Source organism: Ixodes scapularis, unplaced genomic scaffold (assembly GCF_016920785.2).
Source record: "Ixodes scapularis isolate PalLabHiFi unplaced genomic scaffold, ASM1692078v2 PGA_scaffold8__174_contigs__length_109621045, whole genome shotgun sequence".
NCBI classification, from domain to species: Eukaryota; Metazoa; Arthropoda; class Arachnida; order Ixodida; family Ixodidae; genus Ixodes; species Ixodes scapularis.
The window spans coordinates 96,844,873-96,861,677 of NW_024609883.1; the positions used below are offsets into that span (position 1 = coordinate 96,844,873).

At 44.8% G+C, this 16,805-nt stretch overlaps 1 protein-coding gene across 1 annotated transcript in view; it reads left to right on the forward strand.

The window, feature by feature from the left end:
• Positions 1-1,778: 1,778 nt before the first annotated feature.
• LOC120841451 (ATP-binding cassette sub-family C member 2) overlaps positions 1,779-16,805 on the forward strand; it is a 67,842-nt gene continuing 52,815 nt past the window's right edge. The window contains exons 1-4 of the mRNA XM_042286713.1: positions 1,779-1,899; positions 4,676-4,746; positions 6,083-6,193; positions 13,022-13,150. Of these exons, the coding sequence (XP_042142647.1) occupies positions 1,831-1,899; positions 4,676-4,746; positions 6,083-6,193; positions 13,022-13,150 (380 nt within the window). The 5' untranslated portion in view covers positions 1,779-1,830. The remainder of the gene's footprint in view (positions 1,900-4,675; positions 4,747-6,082; positions 6,194-13,021; positions 13,151-16,805) is intronic.

The following is a 16,805-nucleotide window of genomic DNA, read 5'->3' on the forward strand; positions in this document are numbered from 1 at the left end:
CGTAGCGAGGAGGAGAGGGAATGAGAATCGTGACGTCATATGTCTCGTCCGCCTCGTCGGCCGTGTTCAGTCGCGCATTTCTTTTCCAAAAATACGGCCATGGGTTAGAGAAATCGCTGTATGAGTGGTGCCGGCGCCCACTCAGTATCTATGTGCGCTGCGCTTCATCGAGTTTGCTACGCCCGACGCCGGAGGATTACAGAGCCTTCAAAAGCATCGTCGCCGGGTGTCTGTTGACGCTGCGACAACATATGCCGAAGTTGTAGGCCACCTAAAAGGCACGTATATATTATTGAAACCAGCAGAACATATAAAACGTAGTACGTTAGCTTCTTCAATGTGGTGCAGTTATCACATAGAATGCAAGACCTGGGCCTCTGTCTCCTAAACGTCGCCATTAGTGGATCCACGCAGTGCCGTCTAGCTCGCGTCAGCATCGTCGCCAGCGCGTCGTGCTAGCGTCTCACAGCGACTACGACGCTATGTCACGTGGCGACGCCAAGACGAACGCGTCGAGCTTCAGCCTGGTTGCCGCTTGGGGCGGGAGCCACTAACGATGACGTCACGCACAGGCATGGGCGTCCGCAGAGGGGTGCAAAGGGCGGGGGGGGGGGGGGGGGCAGTTGCCCCCCCCTGGATTTTTGAGGGGGGTGCAAGAAGGGGAGGGGGGAGCTGTATCCACACCAGTTAATGGGTATACTGGCGTTTTTTCAGGTACCCTGGCCAACTACATTTTCTGAATCCTATGAATTTACTGTTCCCAACATGCTATTTAGTATCTGAAAATGCTGAAATGGTTATTAAAAAAAAATTTAAACGGCAAACAAAAAATAAAAAGAATTGCCAAGGAAGTTTTCATTACGCCGCGCGCGAGACCGGCGAAACTTGCTTGCTACACGTTGTGCCTTTTTCCTGCGTCACTGCGCTTCCGTAAAAATGTCCACGTGTTCTCAACGGCAAGTCTCACGGCATACACTTGGTTTAAAAAAACTTGTTCGGCGAATTATGACAAACTAGTAGAGAATGTCTTCAGCATGCTGCCGCCAGCCTCCGAAACGCTCCAAAAATGCAATTTTTTGACATGCAAGATTGCCGTCCGGGGGCTTCACTCGCGGGAGCGGGATGCGCGATCCAGCAATGGTCATTGAAATTAGTGGTTTGTACAAGGAGGTTCGAAGTACTAGGAGGGGGCACGTTGCAATATTAGTGAAGCCTAGTCATAAAAAGTTTAAAAGATGTTGTGGCCAACGTGACCGTAAATCTCTCTGGCAATTGGTGCGCGTGACATGTCACGTGTGAGATGGATGGTTGATTGTAGAAGGATTCCTTGCAGGCTTGCGCGCGCTCCGTCCGGTATGTTTTACCAGACCGAAGGCTAGACGAAGGCTAGCTACGGTCACGTGATGTGGTCACGTTGGCCTGATAAGTGAGGAGAGTAAGGAGGAAAATGAGAAAGAGGCGAGGCGTCAAGGGAGCATGGCTTGTGGAGGCTACGCGGCTGGCGTCATGCATTCTCCTACCCTTCTATCCTCCCTAGGTTTGTAGCCCCAAATCTAGGGTGCGGCCGTGAAAGCAGGTAGAGAGTGACGTGGAAACCTGCTGAAAATATCCAACATCGTCAACAGTCTGGGATGGGAGTAGGGGGGGGGGGGATAAGTATGTACCCCCATGGAAAAAGTTCTGCGGACGCCCATGCGCACAGGCCTTCTCTTCCGGGTGGTATCGAGCTAACCCGGTCATTCTTCTCACGTATACTTTCAGGATGCCATTGTATGGTCCACGCCGCTCGAGGACTCGCAGGTCGTCGTAATCACGGCCGTGGCTGTCCTGATGTGCGGATGTTTCCTGGGTGCCGGGCTCCAAGACACCGTCCTCAGGAGGTCGTCCAAGTCGCGCAAGGTGACGTACCCCCCCCCCCCTACACACACACAGTTAGCCGCGGTCACGCTATGCTATGGTAGGTACACATCACACAAAAGGCAGTCGGCCGACACCGTCTGGGGCTTGTTTCTTACGTGTATCCTGCCACACTGGTCATAGTAAAAAAACAACCTTCTGCAGACGTGTTTCAAGCACTGCAGACGTGTTTCAAGCATACTTATGTAAAAGCAAACACGCTTGGAACAGGCTTTAGGCGTGTCCGCTGAAAAGGCTGAACGCAAGTTCGTCTGCTTCTTTTGCAGAGGTTGTGGTGACGTCAGCAAGACGCCGAGCTTTGATTGGCTCTGATCGAAGGATAGTGGGTACACCTCAAAGCAAGCTGCCTTATACCCACTATCCTTCAATCAGAGCCACTCAGAGCTCGGAGTTCTGACGTCACCACAACCCATGCAAAAGTAGCAGACGAACTTGTGCTCTGCATTCTGTAATGATGAGTGCAGGGAACACCGTGTCTGCTGTATGATGCACGAGCAATGGGACTGCGGCTTAAAGGGCTACTGCAACGATTGTAATGTGGAAGGAATGATCACTTTGCGTGTTTTATATTGTTTATCTAAACACAATAAAAAAAGACGCTTCACTTGGCCGCGGGAAAATGCTATTCCGTTGCGTAATCGCGAAGGAAACAAATATTTATTTGCCGATCTGTAGCCGGGTGTGGCGGTTACGGCAGTTACGGTGACACGTCTTCTGGGGCTCATGCAGAAGTCAGCAAAACCTGTCCTCCTCCCCCCCTCGCGGCAAAAATCGCCGTCAGCCCTGTGGAGAACCGTCTTTTCTGTCGATCGCTCGCCGCGACATTCGACGCTGATAATTCTTGAAAAGTTGACAATCGCGGAGCAGGCGGCTGGGGTTTCCGAAGAGAGAACCCAACGAGAGCCGGAGTGGTTCCCCAAGGTGCGTCACTCGAAAGACGACGTGGGAATCGAAAGTCACTTTGACCTTCGAGTTTTTTTTTGTTTAAATTTTAATATAAAACTAGCGCGCGAGAGAAAGTACGGTATTCTGTTCTTCGTTTCGTACGTGACAAAACTTTCTTCCCGCAGTTAATTGAACGAAGACCGAAAATCGTTGCAGCGCTTCTTTAAGGTAGGATATACACTGCGTAGAGTAGAGTGCGGAACACAGTGGTGCTTGCAGTGTACCTTAGACGTAGGGTACACAGCGGGACGCCATTGCGCGAAACTAACATCGGCGTTTTTTGGCTTTTGAGTTCCAAAGCGGTATTGGCGGGCTCCAAAAGAGTTAACGCTCATGTCAGTACTTTCAATGAGTTCTATGAGAACGGCAGGGAGGGGTTTCAGTTGTCCCGCCTTCAGCGCGAGCTTTCTACCTTTGATAACGCCTCGGGGTCTCGTGATCCTCGATCGTGCAATAGCAAGCGCAACATTAAACGTAAAAAAAAAAAGTTTTAATGTTATTTTATTTTGTTTTATTTTTTCTTCTGTCATGTCAGATGACGAAGTAGGTACCTGAAAAAAATGCGTAAATTGGTACGATGCGTCCAAGTTGCTAGTCATATGATGAAAAAAAAAACACTTCCGGTTTACTGCTTAACTGAACTTAGATTAAAGATCGTGTTTGCGGGGACACTAACACCACCCCAAAGTTTTTTGTTATTTTTTGGCCAGGCGATTTAATCTGGTGTCAGGAGGATACCCAATCAATATTTTGCTACAGAGTCACGTATATTTGTAATAAATCCATCAAATTCAACTGCTCGAAACCGAAACCGACACACGAGCACGGAAGCTCATGGCCGGAAGTCGTGTTGCAACACCCGACCGCGTTTTTTCCCCCGCTTTTCTGGCGTGCGAAGCAGACGATGACGATGACAAAGGGGACTTTTAGCAAACCGAAACTGTGTTGCGCGTACCGCACTACCGGAACATTTGAAGCATGCTTTTAAGCGCGCGCCCGGGTGACGCCGTAACCGCGGGGCGCGCGCTTAAAAGCATGCTTCAAAGGCTCCGGTAGTCCGGTACGCGGAATACGGTAACGGTTCGCTTAAAGTCCCTCCTTTGCGTATACCGTTTGTCGTGCGACTATTTCGCATTTATATCCCTTCCGGTCAATGTTCTCCGTTTGAAGATCAATTGGCCGGTGCAACGAACGACAGTTCCGAAGTAGCGTCCCCACGTCCATCGCAACGTTGATCCGTCGTGCGCGGCCATCGCGTCGTCCAGCCCTCGGTGCGCCGCCATATTGGGAGTGACATGTGCATGTACTTCCTCTGATCTGTGCGACATCCTTTTTCCGACCAGCGTATTTGCAGCTTTTTGGAGGTCACAAAAATAAAGTTAATATTCTTTTCTATTTTTAATATTGAATGTGGGGCTTGATGACACACGGCTTTTAATATATGTGGCACACACAGTTTAAGTGCGACGTGACCATGGATAAAAGAGTGAGCGCGACTGAAAAAGCTCAATCCTCTACCAGCTGTTTTCGGGCGAAAGCAAAACGTATTTCGAGCCGCAAACTGTGTTTTGGGTAGCTGGACTCATATAGGTCACGTTCAGATAAATACCTCGGCGACTGCAAATACCCTGTCACTGTCTCTTTAATGATGTACGCAGCTGCTCCACTAAATTTATGTATGTATATAAACTCTGACTGGGGGAAAACTGAATTTTTTTCGCACAGAGAATGGAGGCATTTCTCGACGCCTGCATAGATTACAATCACCATGCACATTTCTTTTTTGCGTACTGTAGTGTGTTTCTTGTTGCAGGCCAAGTTTCTGGACCGCGATGAAGACAACATGTCGACCTTCGCTAGACTCTGCTGTGTGCTTCTCATACCGTAAGTACTTCGAAATTCCAATATACACAGTGGGACCTGCTGTTATAGCCAAATTTCCCGCTCCAAGGGACAGAACAGTTTAGGCAGGTTCGGAGCCTGCCTTATGTATGTCCGTTCACAACGGACGCTTTTGAAAATAGAGTGCCATCGAACTGCTGCGCCAATTCTCATAGTCCGTCATTGTTTGGGCACGTAATCGCAGGCTTCGTGCCAAAGAAATGGCGACCACCAATGTTGCTTGATAAACTTTTGAAAAGTACCTATTGCCATAAATAAATATTTTTTTTTAAACGGTGGCCATACCATAATTCTTTGCGCCACTTTTTAATTGCTGTTCATTAACGCGACCTTGCAAGCTAACTTCACGTCCCAGTTGTGGGAATTCGTCACCAGGTATGAATGATCAGGAAAGTGTAGACAGGTTGTGATGAGTGATTAGTGCTGAAGTGAAGGACGAGTCCGAGAACTCACGTAGGACTATACACAAGAGGCTGTCTTTGGAGACCATTTCAACTTCTCCGAGGAACTAAAGGAATTAAAAAAGAAAGTCAACAGCAAGGCACGAATTTGGCGAAGTTGTTTGTGGCGTGAACTTTGACGACAAACAGCGAGAAACACAAAAGGAGGACCAAATGTGAGGGCCAAGACATATACACAGCGTCGTGTGTCTCTCCCTACTTTAATAAATGCTTATATTTTTGGAGATGTTGGCTACTTTATTTGTGGGTGCCTCATTACTAATGTTGTCTTCCTGTCCTCTTGTTTTTTTTGTTTTTTTTTTTCAGTTTGTCGTCAAAGAAGTGATATACGGGCAAGCAATGACAAAACGGATGGGAAAACACAAAAATTAAGGATATGAAAAAAAAAGAAGACGAAAGTAGCGTTGATTGACAATTTTCGTTTGCCGACTGGTGAATTAAGCATGGTTTCTATATTTAGCCCCATTTTACGGAGAATTCAATTTTATGAAACTTTAAGGTCGCCCGGAGCCGCAGTTATTGGACTCGATCTCGAGTTCGAACGTCCGCCCGGGCGAACGTGTGCCCTACCAAACTCTATGGCTGCGCTCGTGTGCAATCGTTTGATGGGAAGACCTGCCCAAAGTTAACCTTTTTGACTACCAGTCGCGCTGATGAGCAGCCGTTAGAGACGTCCCCTTTTCAGTACTAGCCTGGGGCTATCTGTTCCTATTATTTTAAATCTCGAGCATCACATTCTCGGCGCTCTATATATTCCTCGCATGCGCCCTTGGCGATGCTTTCCTGCATGCGGTATAGTGTTAAGAATTTCCCATACTTCTCATCTACCAAATCGCTCTCTGTGGACACATTTTCAGGCTTTTTAAGGTCACCATAAAGGGAGGCAAACCGTCGGACGAATACCTGCCTCGACATCGTGGTACCCTGCGCTGCCGAGACATCGTAGACAGACTGCACTCGTTATTGAGGTAAAAAAACACATAAAACTCTTTCATATTCATACGCATGCAAGCAAGAAGTTTTCCAGTCGTACTAAACCGGAGTCACGTTGGTCCTACACGGTACAAAAGAACAAATAGAAAGAAAACGCGGTGTTTGTTGCTGACAGGATGACGAACATATCTGCTGAAGTGCATGGAGCACGTTCTAAGCATGTTTGCTTTATGCATGATTCGAGCATGGCTTCAGACAGTTTTTGTACCACCAATGTTACGGGACCATCGTACAAAAATACACGCCTTAAATAGTGTCTTGTATACTGTGTTTTCTAGGAGGTATTAGCGGTGTGACCACGGTCCTGGGGAGTTTTGGGATAAGAAGCACCCAAGCGCTTTGCGTGTACCCACTGGGCAGTCATGTTTGCTTCGACCCGTGATACATGCCATCTTATGCAGAATTTCCGCAACCGTGAAACGTCCTGCCGTCCGCGATCATTGAATCCGATCACGAGCTCGAGTCTCCGAGTGCCCTAATGCACTCTGACGCGGAGCTCGTGCCCAATATCGTTCGGTATAATTCGACGGCCTTCCCAAAGTTACCTTTTTCGCCCTCAGCCGCGCTTACGAGCAGCCGACCGAGTTGCCTCCTCTTCGCTGCCTTAAAGGAGCGATGCAACAATTTTTGTACTTTGCGCAAATACCGCTTAAAACGGATCCCTAACGTTAATGACCTATGAAACACGCGTTCGTTCTTCACCCCACGCAATAGAAGTCTCAGAAAAACATTTAAGAAAATCGAGCAGCGTTCACCCCCTCAACTCACAGCCAGAACAAGCGGCCACGGGATCTGGAGCTGATTATATGCCGCCAGTGTTGATCATAGCCACGCGCTGGGGTTGGCAAAGCGCAGGACACGCGCTGAGTTCCACACATTGTTATGGCTCGGCTATTGTCGTCGTTGCAGCGATTGGACACGGGTCACTACCCGAATGCTTCTCGAGCTAGCAATTATCACGAGCCCAAGTCGAGTGCCCACGCAATGCTTGGGTCCAATCTATGAACCGCATTCAAATATCGTCACTTGGGTGTATACTGCGATCCCCACGTTACGTCATCAAATTTTGCAAAGGACAGATTGAATGAAAATGATCGCTTTTGTCCTTGTAATTACACCGCAACAAAGGAGTTTCTTCGCCAGTGGCGTTGCGTGTGGGTATCCTTGAGTCCCAGGTGTGCCAGTAAGCTCGTGTAGAGAGAAAAACATTCCAATTGAATATCGTTGCCAAGGTCCTTTAAGTCTATATATCTATATATAAAAAATAGCGTCATCAGCACTGCGCAAGCGCCGAACCCAAACTGCTTTTTTTTTTTTGTTTTTTCGTTTTGAGAGCGCATTCGCGTGTTTATTCGGAAATATCGTGGGCACTTTCAAACTTGACCCGAAACGCTTGCCGTTGTTCTCACGAGGCGCTAAAAGTTGTGAGAGGGCCGAAGCCAAGACAAGCCGCGTTCTAATCCGGTGCCATGTGTGGAATACAGAGCGAAAATGAAGGTGAAAAGGAGATTTCCTATATCGCTCTCTACTCATTGTCTTTCTATGAGCGCGCCGTGACGTCAGAGCTGACGTCACAATTGATACTATGGAGCGCGCCGTGACGTCAGTGCTGATAGCTCTGACGTCACGGCACGCTCTGGCATCCTCCTTTCCTTCAGCTTCCCTCTGTAAAGCCGGCTCCACACTCTAAGAAATGCCTGCGCGTCTACTTACCGGCAAAACATTCGAAGAGCCAATTTTTGCGATCTACAAAATGAGCTCAGCGATTGATGAGACGGAACATCCGTTGAGACCTCAAAACTAAGTCTGCGCTGTGGCATTACGCAATGCAAAGCGTCATGCTTGCATTGCGTAAAGCCACAGAGCAGACCTCATTTTTAGGTCTAAACGGATGTTCCGGCTCATCATTCGCTGAGATCATTTTGTAGATCACAGAGATTGTCTCTTTGAGTGTTTTGCCGCTAAGTAGACGCGCAGGCATTTCTTTGAGTGCCAGAAGCGCGGCCGCCGTGACCGCGACGTCCATGGCGGCGTCCTCGCAACTGGGATGTTAGATGCAAGACAACATTGCACTCCTATGGGACGTCCGCGCTACACGCTATTTTGAACATCCAGCAAGGTCGACAGTGATCCTCAGCAACCTGTTGCAAAATCTTCTCGGCACGAGACCTCTGTTACCGAGACCAAAGTTAATCACACAGAAGAAACGACAACTGTGAACCTTCTTAACGCTGAACCCGGTAGCAGAAAAATCTCCATTGCATCTGGAATCCCAATTTATCCAAACTATGTAAAGCCCCGGGCTCAAGTCTCCCGAATTCAGAAAAAAACGTGAAAAAAAAAAATTCTATATTTATTAACGCTCTAAGACCATTCCAATATTTACAACTCCTCAGCCCACTCACTTGGCCACTTTCTGAGGCGACAAGCATGCGCGTGCTGGTCGGAGGAGATCGCACGTTGGGCTGAGGGGTTGTAAGTATGGAAATGATGCACAGACAAAACAAAAATGGCGGGGAGGTTATCTTTTTGGTGTCGGGGTGATTGATGAGTTAACATTCCTGTTCTTCGACTCCTGTCTTTTGTTCACGGAAGCATTGCTCCTCTTGGCAGGGGACTTAGAATCAAACCCCGGTCCCATGTCTAAGGCTGAAACTGAACAGTTGGGAAAAATTGAAAGCATACTCTTAGAATTGCAGTCTGGACAAGCAACTGTTTTGGCAAAGCTAACAGGCATAGAAAAAAGGCAAGCTGATCTTGAGATTAAGATTGATGGCGTAATTTCAAAGACAAAGGTACTAGAAAGACGCGTGGCACATGTTGAAGAAAGTGAGTTTAAAGTTGAAGCCAAATTAGACGACCTTGAAAATAGAAGTCGACGATCAAACTTGGTATTTTTTGGTGTTCCCGACAACTCCAGAAAAGAGACATGAGAAGAATCTGAGAAACTAATAAGGGACATCTGTAAAGAAACGTTATCTATCGACAATGTTGAGATCGAAAGAGCCCACCGCGTGGGAGCATTTAAAGATGAAAAAAATCGGCCTATCGTTGCGCATTTGCTGGCTGGAAAGCCAGAGAAAATGTGAGGCGAAATGCATTTAGGTTTAAAAATACCCCAATTAGCGTCTCGGAAGACTTCAGTCCCCTAGTTCAAGAAAAACGGCGGCAACTCTGGAACTACGCAAAAGAGAAAAAGCAAAATAAAGAAAACCGGGTCTATTTGAACTATGATAAGTTAGTAATAAATGGGCAGACGTTTATCTGGGACAGCGACACGTGTCAACCAGTCCTGCGTCGTCCGACTAATTCCGAGATCGTAGCAGAATGATGACACCTACCTCCTATCAACAGACCAAGCAAAGATGACATTGTTGATATGCCAGAGAAACCTACGGTTCCGGTTGTGAACTGCCGTAGCATCATGAATAAAGTTGATGAGCTTGCATCTTTAATAATGACTTTGAATCCACAGATTGTTATGGGGACCGAATCTTGGTTGGCCGATACGGTCTCTGACACTGAGGCTTTTCCGCCGGGATTTACGGTATATCGTAAAGACAGACATCGACACGGAGGAGGAGTCTTTTTGCTGGTTTCGTCTTGGTGGAGTAGCTGTGCAGTTACATTTGAGAATGACTCTGAGTCGGTGTGGTGTCGCGTTCGTTTTCCCAAAGGGAACACTGTGGTGTTTGGAACTATCTACCGTCCGCCAGACGGAAATGAAACAAGCATTTCTTTAATCTCAGATATGTTATCAGTGATACCAGACACCGTCTTTCTGGGAGGCGATTTTAATTTGCCAGACTTTTCGTGGTTAACTGGGACGACGGCAGGAAACAAATCGCGTGTTTATTCTATGTTCACAGAATTGATAGATACATTTGGTCTGATTCAATATGTCATGGAGCCGACTCGACTGACGGTAGTTTTAGATCTCGTCTTATGCAATGACACAGATATCGTTTCTGGCGCCCAGGTGTACCCTGGAATAAGTGATCACGATGTTGTTACTGAGTTGAATGTATCAGGCGTATCTGAACAGAAACAAGAGCCACGCAGAGTACTCATCTAATTTTGACGCCATCAATAATGCATTACAGACATATTTTTAACTTTTTCATGTTTATCTGAGTCTTGTACAACAGAGGAGATTTGGAGTTTGTTTCGCAATAAAATATTGGAGTTAGTTGGGGCTTTTGTACCTTCAAGAACTTTGCGGCAAAGGCGTAAACAAAAACCTTGGTTTAATGCCGAAATACGGAAACTACTGGGGAAAGCAAGGCGGGCTACAAAAAACGTTGTAAAGATAACTCTGTCCTTAATTTGCAAGGATTAAAATATATTAATAATCAATTAAAAGTAACAATGAAGTTAGCTAAGCAGACATTTTTTACCAGGCTAAACTGCGATCTCAAACGTAACCCAAAGGTATTCTGGAAATATGTGAAGACATGCAGGAAAGACGATATTTCTATCCCAGTTCTTAATGTTGACGGCCAAATGTTAAAAGAAAATGTGGAGAAGGCAGAATGCTTCAATTTCTACTTTAAATCGGTATTTTCTCCGGGACTCTCTGGGTATGTGGTGGAGTCACCGAATAGTTGTTTTACTGGCATGATGGCGGATATTGATATTGATGTTCATGGTATTGCCTCCCTTCCCTAGTAAAAAAAATCATTTGTATGAGAAATTTCTTGTGTTCAATAAACACATATGAATCATACAAGAGATATAAGAACATATAAGAACCATATAAGAATTACATGAGAACTATATCAGAATTATATAAGACATATAAGAACCCCAGAAGAAACTTATAAGAAACTTCCCAACACTTTCGTATATGGTGCTTGTATGTTCTCATATATCTTATATAGTTCTTATATAGCTCTTATATGGTTCTTACAAGGTTCTTATATGTTCTTATATATCTTGTATGATTCATATGTGTTTATTGGACACAGAACTTTCTCATACAAATGAGAATTTTCAATAGGGTTTTGCGCGGCCTAGATCAGTCAAAGGCTGCTGGCCCAGGTGGTATATCACCTGTTATTCTCATTAAGTGTTCCGAGATTGTATGACAGTACTTGTCAATTATATTTAAAACGATACTTGAGACAGGGTTGGTCCCAATAGATTGGAAAACGGCGAATGTGATTCCTGTTTTTAAATCCGTAGATAAGAAACTTGTAGAAAATTATAGGCCTATATCACGAACGTCAGTTTGCTCTAAGCTTTTTGAGCATATTTTATATAGTGCAATGTTCAAATATCTTGATAGCTTTAACTTTTTTACTCCATCCCAGCATGGCTTTCGGAGTGGATTTTCATGCAACACGCAGTTAGCAGAGTTTCAGCATTAACTATTAAAAGCAAATGACAAAAATACGCAAGTAGACACAGTCTTTCTAGATTTCAGCAAAGCTATCGACACGGTACCACACAACCTTCTACTGGTAAAACTAGCCTCTTTAAATATTAATAGTAAGGTACTAAATTGCATACGAAATTACTTAAGTGACCGTGAGCAATGTGTTGTCTTACTGGAAGTAAATCCTTAGTCGTTTCCGTGACTTCAGGGGTCCCCCAGGGTAGTGTTCTTGGACCGTTACTGTTTTTAATTTACGTTAACGACATTGTACAAAATATTCAGTCGACAATAAAACTTTTTGCTGATGATTCCGTTATTTACAGGGAAATAAATTCGACGAGAGACATCGAGATCCTACAGAGCGATCTAGATAAGGTAGCTTACTGGTGTATCCAATGGAACATGAGCCTAAATATTGGAAAATGTAACCTTGTTAATTTTGCTAGAAACGTCTCTAAATTTCTTACAAGTTATACTATCAAAAACCTGACAATCGGTAATGTCTCTGAATGTAAATATCTTGGCGTTTATTTTCACCAATCACTTAAATGGAATAAACATATTGACTACACAATTAATAAGGCCAGTAAAATGTTGTCTTTTATCCGTAGAAATTTCAAACACGCGTCCCGAGACGTAAAAGAAACTCTTTACTTCTTGCACGTAAAATCAATGCTTGATTATGCATGCGTTATATGGGACCCCTACCAGCAGTATCTGATCGATAGATTAGAGAAACTTCAAAATCAAGCAGCGCGATTTGTTAGTAACAACTACGATCCATACGCTAGTAGGACAGAGGTTAAAACCATGCTGGGATGGGAGCCCTTGAGCATTCGAAGGCAAAAATTAAGATTGAAGTTTTTCCATCGCATTTATTATAATAATACTGGTATTAATAAGAATGAGTATCTTTTGGGGCCAACGTATGTTTCAGCTAGGTGTGATAACTCTAGAAAAGTTCTTGAATATTCCTATAAAACAAACAGCTTCTGCAATTCTTTTTTTGTAAAGACAATTAGAGAGTGGAACTTGCTGCCTGATGATGTGGTGAGCACCTTGGACAACAGTGTATTTTTTTCTCGGCTGTATATATAATCTGCGTGGACAAGTGATCACTTTGTGTTTTTATGTATGGGTGTTATTTCCTGCCCCTCCTACAATAATGCCCTCGAGGCGATGTAGGTACTCTGTAAATAAAATAAAAAAAATAGTCCCGCCTGTAGCGCGAGCGTTCTACCATTGAAAACATTTCAGTGTCACGAGCGTGCACGCGCAATCAAATCACCTGGACAGGCAACGAGCGCGTGACAGAGGCCGGACATCCGAGAGACATTCCCCGCCTTTCTCATTCTGCCAGTGACCATAGATTTCCTGCCTTTTAACGAACCCGTTTGAGACCAAAACCAACCTGAATTTCGTGCAGCAAGAACGTCCGGCGCCGGCTCGACTTCACGGTGGCCCTGCTGCGTGTCTTGTGGATGGACGCCTTCCGGGTCATCCTCTGCACCCTGGCCTACTTCGCCTGCCTGTTCGTCAAGGTGCCGCTGCTGGAGTGAGTCCCGTTTGAAATGTGCCAGTATGGCTTTAATTCAACTGCGAAATTCTGGTTGGCACACCGAAACGCGTTTTGCGCTTTCCACCTCTGCCCGCCTCCTTCTTTACTATATCCTCTCCACTGTTCCGCATGCCCCAACGTGACTCCCGTCGGAGATTAGGGGTAGGGGACACTAAGAGGACTATTCTCACCTGCTGAAAGCAAATGCTGTACTTGGTCCTTTAAATGGATTATGAAATTAGTTTTGGGCTGGAATAAATGATTTTTATTGGAATTTTACTAGTCGCTTATTGCTTGGTGGAATAAAAGAGAAGTTGTACACAAGGATAGAGATAGAGAGCCAAAGGTCTGCCTATCGGAACGAAATTTCGAAAATGTGGCGGACTAATATGTAGCGGACAAGATGGCTGGGTGGACCGCCGCAGTAGATCAACATTTTCGACGATTCCATCGAACGTAATTGTCCGACGTAATCATCAACTTTCCAGTAAATCTTGGAAAGTTCGAGCCGGTCTTATAAAATTCTGGCAGAACCGAAAAAAAACCAGACTTAGAGCTGTCCTTAAATATATAAAAAAATCTTTCATGAAATAAATATTTATCAATTTATGTTGACAGATAGCGCAGCCCACACTGATCTGTCCGCTAGACTGCTACTCGGAAACCACAACCCTGGTCTGCTTTTACCGTGTCGTCTTCCACTAAGTATTTGTGTCACGCACATATTTCATGAAGGTTAGAATATCCCACGACCGTGTCCTCTTACCTTCAACATAGGCCGCGATAGACGCGGATTTTTTGTCCGACACTGAAATAGACACCGAGAGACACCGAATTTCCAAGGGGAAAATCCCCCCCCCCCCTCTCAAAACTCGCCCCCCTCCGTAACTTGAAGAAAATTAAACTCCGAAAATACGGAACTCTGTATATAGCATAGTGCGCATTGGTTTAGCTTGGAACCCTTTTTTAAGGTATAGGCAAGTCTGGCACACAACCCTCGACTTTCAGTTTTACCATATAGGGGCTGATTGCATTTCAATGTGTCCAACGAGATGAAATGTTTCGCCGGTGAAAATATCTAATAGCGGACGCATTGTCTCGATTCATATACTATTCTCTCGGTTTTGAGCTGGACGGACATTTTGACTCGATGGACCTTTTGTATCGTGGGATGTCTTGACCTGGTGGAACATTTTGACTTGACGGACATTTTGTCTTTTTGTGCAATTTGTCTTGATAGACGTTTTGTCATTCTTGGGCATTTTGTGTTGATGGGCATTATGACACGCGTAATGTATTGTGTGGCATGTTGGGCGTTCTGACTTGACGAACATTTTGTCTGAACATTTTCTCTCGATCGAAGGGTTGACTCAATTTATATTTTGTCTCTTTGGACATTTCGTACAGTAGGACGCTTTGACCCAGTGAACGTAGGTATCTACCAAATTATTACCACATATCTTATCATTCGCTCATTTATTCTACCGCCGTCCGCTTTTTGTAGTCTTTTCTTCTGTTTTATTTGTCGTCTTTTTTTTTTACATCTCAAGTCACTTCACTTCTCTGAACTTGAGAAGTTACCCCTTCTTGGACTGAAAAACGTTTCCAATTGAAGCTGTCTCCATCGTCTCGTTGGGGCCCAGATACAAAATCTTCTCCACTATACCCTACGGCCCACAGAAATTCGCACAAGACTCAGGGTTCCTTTTCGCACAAGAACAAGCTCGTAAGGTTTTGTATTGAGCTGTTATGGGGTCTTCTATTAAAATTTTGCTTTATGGTATTTCGGTACCTTTGTTTTTCAGCGTCTGTTTTTGGTGCTTCCTTGAGTAGTAATTGCTCTGTTAAACTCAGCTTGAGATCGACCGGTGGAAAGGAAACCTATCCTGCGGCCACAAAAGTCGGGCTACATCCCATGACTTTGTTTATTATCTATTATGGTGAAACGCAGCCGTTTCAAGGCAGCACTTCCAGCCTCGATAAAAACATAGGGATATACTGACGTATTGCTTGATCTCTCGAATCGCTCGCTGGGCCAAACCGTTGGCTGCTGGATGATACGGGGCAAGGACTTGAGCGAGATACCTTGTTGTCGTGCCCACTGCTCGAGCTTCTTGATTCGGAAGGCTGGTTCATTCTCAGAATTTGTATCCTTAACTTCAACATTTCGCGGTGTGGAAGAGATATTACGTTGTTCGCGTCTACTCTCCCTATTCTGGCGGCCACCATTCTAGTGCCTTAATCGATGCAGAGAAGAAAGGCTTACGTCTTTCTGACTTCCTCACACTTTTTTTTCAACTCTGCGAAATCCAACTAAGCCATTTCAAAAGGCTCTTCAAGTGTCACTCCGTCTTTGGCTTGCTTGAACGTAGCCCTGTGAAATTGACATTTGTGACAAGACTGACTGTATTGATTTGAATCCTGCTTCATTTTTGGCCAATTGAACCTCTTGATGAGCTTTTTGTAGGTTTGCCAGAAGCGATCATGTCCCCCTGATTTTGGGCTGTCATGGTTTTTTTGTACAATGGTAAGAATCATTGAAGGAAGGACTTGGAACATGTCAGCGGTAAATGACAAATGTTCAGTGCCTTTTATAGCTTTGCTTGGTTTACTTTTTTATGGTAGTCGACCTTAAGGGGAACAAGATGTTTTGATAGATGGTCTGCGTCCCCTATTGAAAATTCCATCAAGCTACGTAATTTGGGACACTGACTGCCAGTCAGCAGCCTTGGTGGAACGTGATGGACCATCAGACGTCATCTGATGGTCCATCAGATGACGTCTCACTGCCACTGCCAGGGGAATTTCATCAACAAGGGCAGCATTTATATAAGAGTAAAGCTATACGCACTCATAAATATCGCCAAATGCCTCGATAAAACAAAAAGTTCGAGAAAAAAAAAAAAAAAGCAGCACCACCGCGCATCGAACCCGCGACCACATGCGTACGAATCGGACACCCTAACCGCTATGCTACGCCCCTTTTTTTTTTTTTTCAAAGCAGTTGTTTATTTACATGTTAAAACATAAGTAGCAAGAATGAAGGAAATGAGGTATATACATATGTTAGAGCAGAAAAAGAACGTTACATATGTTAGACATTGCATTAAATGACCCAGGTGCAAAGTAAATCAGTTAAAGGCTACAACATTGTTAAAGAGTATAGTAAACTCGCCTCTGAATGTAGATTACACTCAAAGATGTTAAAAGTGTATTAGAGTGAGGCATATGCGAAGGCGACGGATAGTCTTCCTGAGGCATGAAAATTTAGTGCTACCTTCTGACCTTTCACCAGAGTGTCTCTCAGATCTTTTTCTATTTCTACTGGTTCTAAAATTCTAATAGTCCACTCCAATTTGCTAGCAAAGTGTCGCCACGCAGGTTTAGGGTTGAGTGTGCACTCTGTCATGTCTATTCTTGACCGCCATAGCGAATGTAGGCCTAAAACCATGATTATCTCAGTCAGGTCAGTCAGCGTCCTTTGGTCGTGCCGCCGTAGGAATTTCAAGGTACACCAACTAATTTGCAAGTCCAGATCAAAGAAAGACTGTAGTTCGGCCCAAAATATTTCTGCATTGGAACAAAAAATAAACACATGCTCGAGTGTTTCTTCTTTACCACATAAATCACAATTGTGTGACCATGGCACGAA